The sequence below is a fragment of the Mirounga leonina genome, unplaced genomic scaffold, assembly GCF_011800145.1.
Source record: "Mirounga leonina isolate KUSES-001 unplaced genomic scaffold, KU_Mleo_1.0 Mir_174, whole genome shotgun sequence".
Lineage (NCBI taxonomy): Eukaryota > Metazoa > Chordata > Mammalia > Carnivora > Phocidae > Mirounga > Mirounga leonina.
The window spans coordinates 20947340-20963613 of NW_023270451.1; the positions used below are offsets into that span (position 1 = coordinate 20947340).

Sequence of the window (16274 nt, forward strand, 5' to 3'; positions counted from 1 at the left end):
ATGTGAATTGTACATGTAGTAATAAGAAAAGTTTGTCTTACTCTTTGAAAATAGGTAAAAATACATGCACAAATATATTAAAATGTCCCAAGGAATTAATTCCTTAGGCTTTGCAGGACCTCTGTTAGAGTTGTGTTTTTAACTTGGTGATGTAGTGACAATGTCGGCGTGGCTCAGAGAGCTTTGCTATTAGTTGGAATTGTTTGGTGGCGATGCCAGGCCTTCTACCGGGATTCTTCCTCACACACCAGCGCTGTTTGCTCTGCTAGCCCCCATTCATCCTGCTTAACCCAGTCTCGTTTTTTCTTGTCTTACACTTCTGTTCCTACTTGGGAGAGCATGAGAAATTTGCTCACTTCCTGTAGATAATGGGATATGAGCTATGGTGATAGAGTTAGTTGACGTGTAGGTCAGGTTGAATCCACAAAAACGAAAGGAATTTTATTCTCTCTTCCTTTTATGTCTTTATTAATTGGATGTACCTCTTTTATTTTGTGCATTTATTTTCCTTTCTTTTGCTCTTTTTCCTCTGGTCTTCTAAATACAGTACTGTACCTGTTCTTGAGCTCTCTGGTTGGGACTGCTCAGACATGATTCATCAACACTTTAAAAATTCATTTCATTGACCTGGAGCTGTGGAATTTAACCAAAGGCAAGATTTAATCTTTGCTTGGACCTGAGTGAATCAGAGTGAAAAATCATTTGACACTGGTAATCTGAGGAATAGTAACTAATTTCCAACTGTTTATACTCTCATTTTCTTTAACATTTAAATTTATTTTCATTTCTCTTGATGGCTAGAGAATCATGAAGTATATTCGCTTTAGAAATGTCCTTAAGAGAACAACCCGTGATGCAAAGCATGTCTGGGTTCTGGTGTAATTTTTTTTTTTTTTAATATACTTTAGGCAAGTTCATATGCACAACGTACCTGCTTGTCCACTTTTTAATTTTTCCTAGGTAGAGTGTATGTTTCTCTTTTCTTTGCTAGTCACATTGCTCTTCTGTTGGAAAAAAGGGTTTTGGTAGATGGGAGAGACCCTGTGGTCTTAGGAGTAGATTACATGGGGCAACTGAGAGCTGACTCTTAAGATTCTGAAAGCAGGAAAAACAGAATTCATATATTTGCTTCTGCATAAAGAACCCTTGACTGTATTGTCTGTCTCAGGGTATATGACTGTGTAGCTTAATACATAAAGTACCAAGTAATACAATGTACACAGTTGATTGAAAACTGAAAGAAAACTTGTACCCCTTCAGTACCTTTTATTTTCCTTGAGATATGATGTGTTTCAACATCTTTAATAAAAGATAGTATACCAGTTTTGTCACTTTTATAACTGACAGGGAACATTTTTACATTATTTGACGTTTCTTGAGTTGATCGACAGAATCATATATTTGGGATTTACTGGGAATAGGAATCAGTATGTTTATGTTAAAGTATGTCTGCGAATAAGCATTTAATTTATTTTTCACTTGAAATTTATCTAAATTAGTTTCAAGAAAAGTTATTTTTAAAAGTCAAAACTGCTTTATTGTTTATTTCATTTGAAAGAAACTACTTGGGGGAATCTGAGAGCATTCTGGATTATGCACTCAAAAGTTTGTATACCACCAGAACTAGAATATCTTTCTCGAGTACTATACTTTAGCATAGACACATGTATTTAATTTCTCATAATCTTCAAAATACCCTTTTTTCCCCCTCAGAATATGAACTTGGTAGTGGAATAAAAATTGTAGGTTGTAGAACTTCTTTAAATCCTAGAATAATGAACCCAGCTTTTTGGTACAAATACAGCAATACTAGGGACTGTGCGTCCCCTATTGCCCTTGATTCCCTTCTGGCAAGACGTCATGCTCTGTCTTTGTCTAGGTTCAGGCAAGGGGAACCTAGGAACTCTGCCTGGGATTGTGTTCGGAGCAGTGAGTGTTTCGGCTGGGTCACCAGGCCAGCTACCTAGACCCATGGATAGATCTGGAGTCCTTGTTGCTCTGTCTTTATGGGCCGAGTATTGACAGTATGCTATTCGCATACTGCCTGCGCTCCTTATCTTTTATTTTAATTTGTTTTCCTCTGTCTCCCTCCCCCATGCTGTGCCATTTTGAAATAATGTAAAGTAAAATCTACTGATGGCAAAACATAATATTTAAACAAAAGTGTCTTAAACAAAAGGTAAAAGTTTCTTTCTGCCTTACCCACCATTCTCTTTCCTACTCCTTGAAGTAAACCACTTTTATAGCTTATTAGTTTTTTTTCCAGTAGATTTCATTGTAATTTAAAGTACTGTGTTAAAATATCTTTTTCCTGATTCATCATTGTAAATAGTTGTTGATTCTCTGACTGTTTACTTCTCCTATTAAAATACCAATAAGAGATAGGAATTTGGTATACTTTCTTTTGCTTCTTTTCTCTGTCTTCCAGGATATATTAGTGAAACTGTTATTTTTACTTGGTCAAGTTTATAACATTTATATTCTTTTGCAGCTATAGTTAAATCTTCTGTGTTTTCTCAGTAGATTACTTCCAGAAAAATTAACCTAATAGAAATTGTATTTATTATATCATGATTATATAAGTATTATCTGCAGGACTAAGTAGAGTGATTGGACTTACAAAAAAAGAAAAGTAATCCTTTCTCTCTACATGAAAATCAAAATCTATTAGTGTTTTTTTTATTTGTTGAACATTTTTCACCTTTTTTAGGTCCTACTCAACTGCTATCATTTCTATAATGTTTCCTTTTTTATATGTTCCTTTGTCTTGTTTTGTTATAGTTTTGTTACAGTTATCCCTTTGAGAAATTTTTTTGATATGGAATATATGGGAAATCAATTTTCAGATTTTGAAATGATGTTAATTTAGTCCATACCCATGATTGAAAGAAAAATTATTTTTTTTTTTTGGAAAATGAAATGCATTGCTCAGTTGCCTTTTAGCCTTCTGTTTGTAGGACAGGGTCAGATACTATTCTCATTCTCACAAATAGTGCCTTTTTTTTTTTTTTTAAAGAAACTTTAAGGATTTTTCTCTTTTTATTTGGTGTTCTAAAATTTCACCAGTTGTCTAGGAAAGTCATTTGTGTCAGACTCTTTACTCCTAGATGATGAGACAAGAATGAAATATTATTTAATCCTTATCTGCATGAGATGCTTCTTGTTATATCAAGAGCTTTTGAAATGTATTTCTTCTCCAGGAGCTTATAATAACAGGCAGTTAACAGGCAGGACTGTGGGATAATATGCCAGTTAAAAACACAGAGTACATAAACAAAAGACCATCAGAAATGTTCATGCTGTGAATGGCTTGCTTCTTATACCCCTATGGGAATGGAAATATTGACATGTATAAGAGTGTGAATAGAAGCTAGGCACTGTTAGCTTTGACGGCATCAACTGTACAGTAATTCTAAATTAGATTTTAATAAGGTTTTTTTCACTAACACTTTATTTTTTTAGCTCTTAAAAATTGAATCGATGGTGATGATAGTGATGATGGTTGTGATAATATTTAACATTTTTTGGGCTTTTCTATGTGTTCAAGCACTGTACTAATAATTTTCCTTGCCTTTTCTTATGTGGTATTGACAAAATATTCCACAGAGGTTTTATTATCATTTCTATTTTATAGATGAGGAAATTGATGCTTTGTAAAATAGGTGGCAGAGTCAGGATTTAAACTTCGGTCTCCGGGAATGCAGAGCTTTTTGCTCTTAACCACTACTACACTATATTGTCTGATAATGTAATAACTATTATATGCAGCAGAAGCTCGTGGCTAGGAGGCCGATTTTTATTCATCTCCAGTAGCTGAGTTTGTTGTATTTTTTTTCCTACACCTGTTTCTACCAGTTGTGTTTGTTACTGTATTTATGTTAAGTAAATAAACTAATGAAACAGGTTTTTGAAAGTAGATAAGACAACTCATAAAAATGGGGATATAAGGTAACTAAATGTGATTTGGCATTCAGATTGTTTTGCATTTGTCTTTAAGTTCCTACTTATCACAGAGAAACTGAAACTTGAAATTATAGACAATTTGTGTGTGATTTGGCTCATATAAAACCAAGAAGTTAAATCTCCACTCAAATGAGAAGATTTTGGGTCTAAATCAGAAATGGGTAAATGAAATACGGTTATACAATTGTACTTACAACATTCAACATACATGTAAATAGACATGCACACACACAGGTATAAATATTCTCGTTTTAACTTTGATCAATTGACCAACTGAAAGGTCTGTTGAACTTTAGCCCGGGGTGGGCAAACTTTGCCTTTAAAGAGCCAGATAATAAATATTTTAAGCTTTGTGGGCCATAAGGTCTCACTTGCAACTGTTTAGCTCTGCCCTAGCAGCCATAGACAATATGTAAATAAGTTCATGTGGCTGTGTTCCAATAAAATGTTGTTTAGAAACATAGGCTGTTGGCTAGATTTGGCTCCTGGACCTGACCTCTGCTCTAGAATTAGAATTCATAAAGTTTGGAGATATTTTGAATATCTGTAGTAGTTTTAGTAGTGGACTCTGATTTTTGAACAGAGTGAGGACAGAGATCTGGGTAGGTTCAGTGATTTTTGGAGTTCTTTTACAGTCTGTACATGGTTTGAAAGACCATGTGGACACTTCATGGTATCTCACCATTGTTGGTTTAGCCTCAAAGTGTTTGAAAGTCAGGTTTTCTCTGAAGAATGTTAATAAACTCTTTGACAGCTGTGACTAGATTGAAACCACTGGAAGAGATCTCTGATCTAAATACCTGGAATATCCAGGGTCAATGAACATACAGTATAAACTTGCAAGTATAAATTTTACTTAAGCTAATTTTATAAGTTTTAGCACTCCACTGAATCATATACAAAGATGCAGTAATTGAGTAACTGATATTTAGCATGTAATAGGATCTTGAAACTTTAGGGTGGGAAGCAACCCTCTGGATCTAGCACACTTTTGGATAGGAAGCTGATGCCCAGGAATATTAAAGAGACTTAAACCACATGACTCATTAATAACAGACCAGGGAAAGATCACTAAGATGCTAATTACCTCTGTACCATGTTGCTTTTCTGTATGGTCAAATTCGTACAAAATTCTGATTTATATGCAACCTTTCCAGGATTCATTTTATGGTGTATATGTCCTAGATCAGCTATTTAAGAGAACAATATTAGTTATTTATGGATATATTTAATATCTTCTGTAGTGATGTTAAAAGTGCCCCCCAAAATTGTTTACTTCATTATATTCAGCTTGCAGATAGCCTTTAATAGCTTTTAGCCTTCCATCTGAGAACTGGTAAATTTTTTTGACCATAATGTAGCTTTTATTTATCCAAATGTTTATGAATAGATCCTTTTAGCATACTTTGATTAATTGACTCAAATCACTTGAATTTGTGTTTCTAAATGATGGCTAAAAGTTTCTTTGAAGGCTGTACAGTTAATATATACACTCCTTAATCACATAATTTTTATATATGTATTTTCAATTAGTAGTAAATTGTTGTCAAAATGCACTTGTAGATTTTGAAAGCATTTTTTTTTTTTAGGAGGGGGAGTGAGGTGGAGGTGGGGCAGTGGGAGAGGGAGAGAGAGAATCTTAAGCAGGCTGCAGGCCCAGCATGGGGTCTGACACAGGGCTTGATCTTACAACCCTGAGATCATGACTTGAGCCAAAATCAGGAGTTGGATGCTTAACCGACTGAGCCACCCAGGCGCCCCTTAAAAGCATTTTAAAGCCAAAATGTTTGATTTATAGATTTTATATTTAAAATATTATGCATACTATTTACATTACCATGTTTACATTAACTCTTAATACATAGGATATAGAGTCATTTTAACCATAAGTAATAGAAGCAGTAAAACCATCCAGATTTATGATAATTTTATAAACACTAAAGCCCATTTTTTCCAATTGCCGAGTTGAAGAAATCATTACTCTCAACTGTGAATGAGCTTAGGTATATTTATTTTTCCACCAAACTCAAGATACTCCTTGTAAAAATATGCTTACCAATTCTAACCTAGTTATTATTCCAGGTATTCTTGCCTTTCTATATCTGTGTCTCTGTCTTCAGCCTTAGGTGAGCTTCTTAGCCTTATATGATAGAAGAGTGGAACTGCTTTAGTTCTGCTTATCTCTCTTGTCTTCTTGCTAATGCACCTGTAGACCTAGACTTCAGTGCAGTTCTTTTTCTTCTAAAACATGCTCCTTTCTCTTTTTCTATCTCTGATTATTTATTGAGGTGGAAAATAGGGGCTAAAGGAATGTGATGGGAAATTTCACTCTTTTTGTTTGAATCACAAATTTGACTCAGCAGTGAGTCAGGCAGTGAGTTTAGTTAGTCCTAGGGAGTCCTGGAGAATAAGCCACAGTCTCTGCTTAGGGGGACAGTCACAGATACTCCCTTCTATCATGTGGGATGCTGGAAACAGAGCATTGTGAAACTGAACGGAACAGTCTACAGGGAAAGACGTCCCAGAAAAGATGACATTAGGATAGTCTGGAAAGACAGATGGATATTTGTGAGTGAGAAAAGGAGAAAGTATGTTCTAATTCTCATGAACATTATATACAAGAACAGAGGGTATGAAGGTCTGAGGTTCTTAGGGGAATTGCCCGTAGTCCACATGACTAAAATGTAGGCACTGAAAAGTGAAGGGGAAGTTCATTTTTCATGTCATTGTTAAGAATCTTACATGCTGTACTAATTTGGGGCTTTATCTTTGGTTTATTGGGGGAGCCACCAAAGGTTTTAAAGCAGTGGATTAATATGAATTTATTTCTGCTTTAATTACAAGCTGCAAACTCAGATGTCTGTAGGGACCAGGCAGGTAACTTACACAAAGCTGCTAGATGTGTGATAGCAGGAAATGGTCAGGCCCACAGGACTGATCAGGCCTTGCCTGAAGCCTTTCACATATAAGCTAGAGGAAAAACTGTGTTTGCCGGATCAAGCAGAATATTGAGACCCCTGCTCAGAGCTGTCCCTGAGAGCTTTTTGGAGGATGTTGTACAATGCTTGGTATACAGTAGGCTGATGGTGTTTGTCAAATAAATGGATGATGGATTGAAGGGTGGGTGTGGTGTTGTGTGCAGAGATTCACTGGGAGACCATTAAGATAATTCAAGCAAAAAGTGGTAATGCTTGAGTTAGGACACATAATTGAAAAAAGAGAAGCATAGGTGGATATGAGAAATACTGAAATGGTAGAATTGTTGGGATTCACTTCCCAGTTCACACATGAAGAGAGGAAAGAATTAAAGATGACCTAGAGATTTCTAGCTTAGATTAAATGGGTGGTGATGACCTGAATCAAAACAGAGATGGGGCACCTGGGTGGCTCAGTCGTTTAGCGTCTGCCTTCGGCTCAAGTCATGATCCCAGAGTCCTGGGATCGAGCCCCGCATGGGGCTCTCTGCTCAGTGGAAAGCCTGCTTCTCCCTCTCCCACTTCCCCTGCTTGTGTTCCCTCTCTCACTGTGTCTCTCTCTGTCAAATAAATAAATAAAGTCTTAAAAAAAAAAAAAAAAGAGAGAACGTGGGAGAAAGGACAACTGTAGGAGAAGTAGTATTGGGGGAAAGGGGGTGGAGCTGAGGAACTTTTTAATTCTAAGTGCCAAGGTACTTATCATGACTATCATTTTTGGTGTATTATTTGGGGGTCTTTAAGTCTCATTTTCATTCATTCATTCATTCATTCATTGTTCTTGAACAGAAATTGTCCCAGAACCCTTTTTTTCTTTTTCTTTTTTTTTTTTTTTAGGAAAATCTCAGTCCTGCCTACACATATTCCCTTAACCTATGTCTGTGGCTGTGGCTATTTTTCTAGGCATAAATCCTGGTTAGAGATCTTAATTTTTCTGATATCAACCCTATATTGTTGGTTGTCAAAGTACCTAGTTTTGCTCAGTCTCAGTTTTTACTAGAATAATCTCCAGTTCTCAACTTTAATCAAAAGTGTGCTTATGATAAGTAGTATTTGTAGCAAATTGTCTAATTCCTCCATATATTTGGACATTTATCCCTGAGACCATCAAAAAATGGGTACTTGTATTATTGGTTTTACTTTTCTGATACATTGCTTTATATCTACGTATCTATATATGTATCTACATATGTCTCATCACTCTGGTGTTATTTCCTCAGCTTTCATTAAAAGGTTCTGTAAGAAGCAAATGCAACGAATCCATAAATCCATTATTATATATTATATAAGGCTATTGTCAAGGGTGTTGTGCCTTAGGAGATAAAAGGTGATTGTTCCCTTTTTCAGGACTCTGGTAAAATTTTCTCCCAGAACTTAAATGCCAACAAAAGTGATTTTTGTTTCTTTGGTTTTTTGTTTTGTTTTTCCCTTGAGTGCTGGTAATTTTTTGATATTATGGACACTAAATTGTGTACTTGGACCCTCCCTATTTGTTTTGGCTGCTAGGACCTTGAGAATCAAGTTCATAAACAGATAACAGTTGTAAAACAATACCTTGTACAATTATACTTTTCATTTGTTCTATTTTATTTTAGTTTGCCTTAATTTTTTTGGTTAAAATATTTTCTCTATGATTGTATTTATTTTGTTAGATATCACAGATCCTTTTTAATAAGGAAATACTATAATTCAAATAATATCAGTTCTGGTTTTTAATTTTTTTTCACTGACCTAGGGAAAATTAAAGGGAACAAAATCAGATTCAACTACATATCCAAAGTGTATAACTAAATAAATTTTTATAAAGTGAACATAGTTGTGTAATTACATCCCAGAAATGCAAATAGAACATTTCTATTACCCCAGAAGCGTCCTTCATACCCAGTCCCAGTCATTTTTCTCCCAAGGTAACCTAACCACTGTTCTAACTTCTGTCACTACGGTTTGTTTTGCCTGGTTTGAACTTTATATAAATGTATCATGTAGTAACTTCTATATAGTGGACTTTGTCAATTTGTTTTTGAGATTCAGGTGACACATTTTCATTGCTATAGTATTTCATCATATAAATATATTATACTTTATCCATTTAATTATTCATAGACAATTGTGTTGCTTTAAGTTTTGCCCATTACAAATAATGCTGCAAAGGTTGTGTATGCATTTCTGTAAGATATGTATCTAGGACTCCTGGACTATTGAGTGAATGTATGTTGAATTTCAGTAGATCTTACAGTTTTTCAAAGAGGTTTTATCAATTTCCCCTTCCTCCAACATTGAATTCAGTGTTCCATTTGTTCTGCATCCTTGCCAACATTTGTTGATGTCATTTTTTTTAATTTTTAAAAAATATTTTTAGCTATTCTGGTTGTTTGTTATGTTGTCTTATTGTAGGTTCAGTTTGCTTTTCCTGAATGCCTACTTGGAGTGCCTGTTGTATGTTAATTGGCCAATCAGATATCTCCTTTGTCAAGTATCTGTTCAAGCCTTTTGCCCTTTATTTTTATTCTTGTTTGTTTGATCAATTTATGAATTCTTCTGTTTGTACCACACTATCTTATTGCTGTGACTTTAACCTTTACCTATTTTAGTATATGTCCTCCAACATTGTTCTTCAAGATATTCCTCCCTATTCTTAATCATTTGAGTTTCCACATAAATTTAGAAGCAGCTTGGCATTTTCCATACACAAAGAAAGAAAAACCTGCTGGAGTTTTAATTAAAATTTTAGTTATTCTAGAAGATCATTTTGGTGAGAACTGGTATCTTAATGATATTGAAGGCTGTAGTTTGTTTCCATAGTATATATCTTCATGTATTTCAGTATTCTTTATTTTAGCTCAGTTTTGTATTGCCTATTTTTTATTAGATTTATTCCTAGGTATTTGGTTTTTTGAAATGGTATTTTAAAATTTTTTATTGTCTAGTTCTTTGTTTCTAGTATATAGAAATTGATTTTACTTTGGAAATTCTACCTTTTATCTGTATTATACTTTTTAATCTTTAAAACTTGCTATCAATTTTGATTTCTTGAATTCTTAGTTTTTATCTATCTATTCTTTAGGAGTTTCTACCTATACAATTCTGTTGCTGTCAGTTATGACTCTTTTATTCTTTCTAATTCTTTTCCTTTTATTTTTCTTGCTTTATTGCCCTGTCTGTAGAATCAACATATCTTACTGCTCATACTATTTATCTGTGAATTTATGAATTATTTATTCAGCTAGTGTATATTTTTTGAGCACTTAGTTTGTCTCTGTTAAAGATAGTCACATCTAACTCTGTTTTATTTGATAGTGAATTGAATTCAAAGCTTCAAGATACTTTAGAACAAATTGAGGTAAGAAGGATTACATCATAAGTGCTTTTCTCTTTTCAGAGGCTTTGGATAGTACATATATGCATCTTATGTTATGATTTCTGTGTTATTACCAGTGTTCTAGATCACAACACTTTATTGTTTTTTTTTTAATTTGGGATATCTGTGCATGGTTGAGTTAATGCTAATCTACTTGTAAACTCAATAATACTATTGGAGTTGGGGGCGCGTGGGTGGCTCTGGTGGTTAAGCGACTGTCTTCAGCTCAGGTCATGATCCTGGAGTCCCGGGATCGAGTCCCACATCGGGCTCCCTGCTCGGCGGGGGGTCTGCTTCTCCTTCTGACCCTCTTCCCTCTCGTGCTCTCTGTCTCTCATTCTCTCTCTCTCAAATAAATAAATAAAATCTTTAAAAAAAAAATACTATTGGAGTTGTGGGATCTGAAAATGGTATTTTGTATCTGAAAACACCCTATCCAGAAAGATCCCAAAACTGTTAATCATAGATTTGTTTTCATGTAAATTATAGCCAAAATATTTATCATGTATTAATTATTTTTTGATTATTAACTTTTTTAGTTCAGTGAGTTAATTTATATAAGAATAATTATTGGCTGATGAACCCTCCTAAATTCCTAAACCTTCTACTATTCATACAGTTCATCAAAATGTAGAAATGGAAAGGAAAAGATATGTCATTATGAGCATGAAGTCTTACTTTTCCTCCTACATTTATTCAGAGTTCATCTCTTTACTTGGCAATCTTTGCAAAGCAGGGTATTCATTTTAATAAATAAGAATTATTTGTTATTTTCTGGTATTTTATTTTATCATTTTTCTGATGAGAGTACTTGTAAAAACTGAGGCTGGACTTTCAAACAACCTTTTGTGAAAGTATGTTTTCATCATAAATGCAGTTATTTACTAGTTGTAAGAATGGCAGTTTATTTGATAAACATAAAGATAATGCTTTGAAAATCCCTTAAATAATCATTTGAATATTGAGGACTTTCTTTTGAAAGCTCAGTATTTCTTCACTCTGAGTATACAATATTATTCTGTACTTATGTAGAGAATCATTATTTTGAAATGAAATCATTGAAATAGAAATCCTTAAACAGTTGATGCATTTAGATATAAAAGTATGTATCTTGGGTATGTGCTTTTAAGGTCAATGTAGTTTTGTTGAGAATTACTTTTCAGTGATTATAGAAGGACTGTTATTATTTTTTAATAGTCCTATAAATTCAGTTCATATAATTGTAAGTTTTAGCAGATGTATGAGGAAACATAAAGTAAAAATAAAAAGTAAAATACTTTTAGTAACTATTACGCTTATTTTGTGTCTCTTGAAACACTAGGCATGGGTCTTTAGATTCCTCATTTATTAATGACATCTTAGTAAACTTGATTATAGTTGGTATATAGTTGGTAATACATGAGAATTACAATCTATTTATATTTTTATTTAAATTTGTTTTTGACTGTTAAATCTAATGTGATAGTAAATATCTTTAGATTATTAATTAAAAAATGAAAAATTAGTCTTAACACTTTCCTCTCATTACCTTGGAAACAATTCCTTAACTGCCTCTTGCCTTTTGTTTTAATTCCATAGGAACAGTTGGATGTAGCTCTTTCTAAAATTTGCAAGAATTTTGACATAAACCATTATACCAAGGTTCAGCAGGCTTATCGACTTCTTGGAAAAACACAGGTTAGTTTTGAACGAATGTTTGCTTTTTTCTTAATCAGGAATCTGTTGATCTTTATGAATGCTCAAGTCTGAATATTACTAATGTAGTGTCCTTAAAAAGTTTCATTTAACGAAGTACATTTTTATGCCATATTAACATAGTTTCAGTGTATGGAGTATGATTAAAACATGACAGAAGTTTGTTTTGAGCTATGAAGTGTTTATCAGGTTTAATATTTTCACAATTTTATATAGTTTTTTTTTTTTTGAAGTGTTATTATAAGATAATTTAGTTGGAGGGGATGTGTAGTCTTTTACCTCAGCTCTTTGTCCTGAATAAGAACTTCTTAATTTGGAGCTTCATGGTTCTGAGATGGACCAGCATGTTTCCCTCAAAGTGGTATGTAAACTTTTGTGTAGTGTATATGTTTATCTGTAAAACAGCACCATTTCATTTATCATATTTTTCAAGGGATTCTCTTACTCTCCGAATGACTTCACTACTCCCACGGTGCATGGTTTTACATTCTCTTACTGCCCAAGGGCTTCCTTGAAAAATTTGCAACAAGGGTCATTGAAAGTTAATTGTACTTTCTGCTTGTACAGGATTATACACTTATTTATAAAACAGCTAAACGTGATAGATACAAATATTTTCTTCCCTTAAATGGTCTCCTGTCCATCTCTTAGGAGATCTAAGAATTTACCAAACCATTGAAACTGTTTGCATTTTAAGTCTGAATAAAGAAATTTGGTTTTTTACTTAATTATTTTGCACATCTTAAGCTACTGAGGAGAAATTACAAGAAGATAGACACTTGGTAATTTTGGACCTGTTTAAAGACCTTTGAAAATATGATTATAACTTCTAACTACCCTCATCAGACTAATTCTTTTACTCATTAAATATTTAGTAGCCCTTATTGTGTGCATTGCTCCAGGCACCTCAATATGGGCCCTCATCTATCTTATCTTCTAGTAACGGAAGCAAACATTAAAGAAATAAATGGGCAGGGTGTTGGTTTGTAACAAGTGCTATAAAGAAATATATATCAGGATAAGTGGATAGAGTCATGGAAGGCACTGATTTATACAGGATAGTCAGGAAACGGTTCTCTGAGAAGGTAACCATTGAGAAGCATCCTGAACAATGTAAGGGAATGACGCAGAGGAGATCCAAAGGTGTGATTTTACATGACATGTCTAAAAAAGAGCAGTATGGATAACAAATACAGGCAGGATGGATAAATACAAAGCAACAGAGCAGGGTTCATGATTCAGATTTATTTTTAGGGATAGGATGTTGTGGTTATTTGAAGGGTTCTTTGCAAATAATCAGTACAATTAAAATTTTATAAACAATAGTGATCTTTGTGCTGTATCTATAATTGGTAAAGATTTTTTCCTATGTTTTTCAAGTCCATTGAAATTTATTTATTTTAATAACATGAAATTATGTTGTATGTTTTTTTTCTTTCCACAGACAGCAATGGATCAACTTCACATGCACTTCACTCAAGCCATTCATAATACAGTGTTTCAAGTTGTTCTTGGTTATGTGGAACTATGTTCAGGAAACACAGATACAAAATTCCAAAAGCTGCAATATAAGGATCTCTGTACAGTATGTAGTGACTTTGTTCTGTTCATATTGCCTCTCTTTTAGTTTTTGAATTCATATTCCGTTTTTCTTAGCACCTATTATTTGAAGATGCTACTGAAATAAAAAGAAATATGTTTGCCGAAAGCTTTTTTTTTTCTCCCATATTGTTCTTTTTCTCATAAGAAGATTGAGTCACACAAATGGTAAAAGTTGATGAGATGGTATAGATTGATGGAGTGCATTTGCTTCTAAATGGACTCTTTACTCTGTCATAGCTTCTCTTACCCTTTTCTCTCAGGCTCCTAATTCTCTTCTGTGATTGCATCTAAGATACTTCTAAGCAATCATCTTAGCTGGTTTCCTGTATACCCTTTCCATCAGTCTTTCCGTGTGTATGAATGCTGTTTCTGTCAGTATCTGTAACCAATTTCTTTTCATTCTTAAAGAAACAGAGGTCTATAGGTAATATAACCACAGGTGAGAAGTGAACTGAGTTGGGCTCTGTTTTAGAATTGGTCCTGTTGATGGATTGATGTAGGGTGTGAGGAAAAGAGAATGATGAACAACTGGGAGAACAGTGAGTGGTGTCATATGTGTTTACAAGGAAGACTGATTTGTAGTGGGGAGTCATGAATTCTGTTTGATAACTATTAACATTCAAGGGGACTTGTTGAGGAGGCAGTTGGATAAAAACTTACGGAGATGAGAGCTGAAGTGATAGAGTCGTCAGAATCTAATTGTACTTAAAGCCATGATACTTGATAGGAAGATGGGGGAAAGGAGTGTAGATAAAGGAGCCATGGGACCCTTGGGCCTTGTGACATTCAGGGATTAGGTAAGGAGGAGAGACCAGGAAGAAGGGTCAGAGAGAGAGCAGCTTGCTAGGTGGGGGAAAAGCTAGGAGATGGTGGAACAGTCTACAGAAGGAAGTATTTCAAGGAGAATTGACCGTAAACCTATGTCAGATGCTTCTGAGAGTCTGCATAAGGTGATATTACAGAATTGACCCTTGATTTGACAATGTGGAGGTTATTGTTGACCTTGGTCTCTTTAATTCTAGTTCAAGAATGTTCTGTGTCTCTCACTGGAAACATTCTTGAATTATTTGTAACATCAACTTAGAAAATAACAGTTCTAGGAAGTAGATATCTATTCTCTACTGTAATTATGTCCAGGGATTAGTATAAAATTAAGCGAATCTTAATTCTTTAGTGAGTTTGTCAAAAGTGCAGGTTATATGTTCATTGGGATCTGAAGAAATCTTCTTACTTGAGCTACAATAAATATTCCAGGAGGATGTGATTATATATGATAGATGAAGGATTGAGTTAATAATGACAGTGGATGGTTGTTAATATAGCTTAAAAATGTCTTTAAAATCATTTTATAAATCATGAGGACTCTTTCACAAATTTAATGATTATTAACTTAAAGTGTGATATAGTTGCATAATTTCATTTTTGAATATCCAGTTTTAAGTACAGCCATCATTTGTTAAAGTTCAATGATTTTGAAATGTGTTGTTCTTATTCATATATTTTCTTAGGTTGATAGTATATATTTTTAAATTAAATATACAAGAAATCAATTTCATTTTTTGATTCTATTATTGTTGCTATCATGAAGAGATGATTTAAATGGTAAAGCAGTTTATTACAAGTTGGTGATTTCTCTGTTACAGCAGAAAATAACTTATAATAATTAAAACAAACATTTTAAACAAATTAGGCTTTTGTCCTTCAGCCTTCTTTACTTTGGTTAAATCTGGTGTGTGTTTGTGTATGTGCATAGTATACTTTTACCATTAAATTTTTATATGTTTTTAAGTCAAAGACATATTTGTGCTCCTGCTTCTTGAGAAAGTCCTCTGTACATTTATGTAATACAAAGCTGAAAGTTGTATTTATAAATGTTTATGAACAAAAATTTATGCTTAAAGTGTTTACCATAGGTTGTTGGGTTTTGTTTTTTTTTTGGAATTTCTTTCACTGTTTTTTTTTTAAAGCTGACTTTTGAAGGAGCTGTGTGTATATTTAAATTATCAGATAACAAAGGGCTTATCTTTCTTGATTTTATTTTGAGTTAATGCTTGTTAAAATGACTCCAAGAAACATCTGGTAATTCTTTATAAAATTATCTATGTGTGGTAGTAGTGAGGTATATATAATTAAATTAAGGAAACAAGTGATTTATTGGTCTACTAGAGCTTAGAGATAGAAACTGCCCCCTCCACCCAGAACAGCCAGCACATAGGTTATTATTCATCCAATGCAGTTGTACACTTCTGGTTTATATTCAAGCTGTGCTAAGACATTCATTGAAAGAGTTTTGAAGTGATGAGAATAGTAGCAAATGTTGATGATGGCTTCATGAAGGAATTTCTTTTGAGGAAAGGATTTAACAGAATTAGGTATGGTGGGCTCTTTATGTTGAGAGAACAGACTTAGGGGAGCTGAATAATGAGGTGAAGAATGTGATGCATTTTAAGGTGGCCCATTTTTTTTGGCACAATTCTCAATAAGAAATTAAAGAAGTTCCAGAAATTACCCCAGGCCTCTAGAAGTATTTAAGTCAGTGCTGCCACAGGCAGACAGGGATGTGGATATCTCTTTGAAACCTAACTAAGTTTTAATTTGTTTTATAATATTTGAATTCTAGTTGACATGTTTAAGCCAGGGAAGATTAGGAAGAAATTATTTCTCATCAGATTTGTTTATTTGTT

At 33.7% G+C, this 16274-nt stretch overlaps 1 protein-coding gene across 2 annotated transcripts in view; it reads left to right on the forward strand.

Moving 5' to 3' along the window:
• The window catches only part of VPS50 (VPS50 subunit of EARP/GARPII complex), a 130296-nt gene that overhangs the window by 28575 nt on the left and 85447 nt on the right, over positions 1-16274 (forward strand). For both annotated transcript variants that reach the window (XM_035020572.1, XM_035020571.1), the window contains exons 10-12: positions 10233-10275; positions 11872-11970; positions 13433-13573. In XM_035020572.1, the coding sequence (XP_034876463.1) occupies positions 10233-10275; positions 11872-11970; positions 13433-13573 (283 nt within the window). The remainder of the gene's footprint in view (positions 1-10232; positions 10276-11871; positions 11971-13432; positions 13574-16274) is intronic.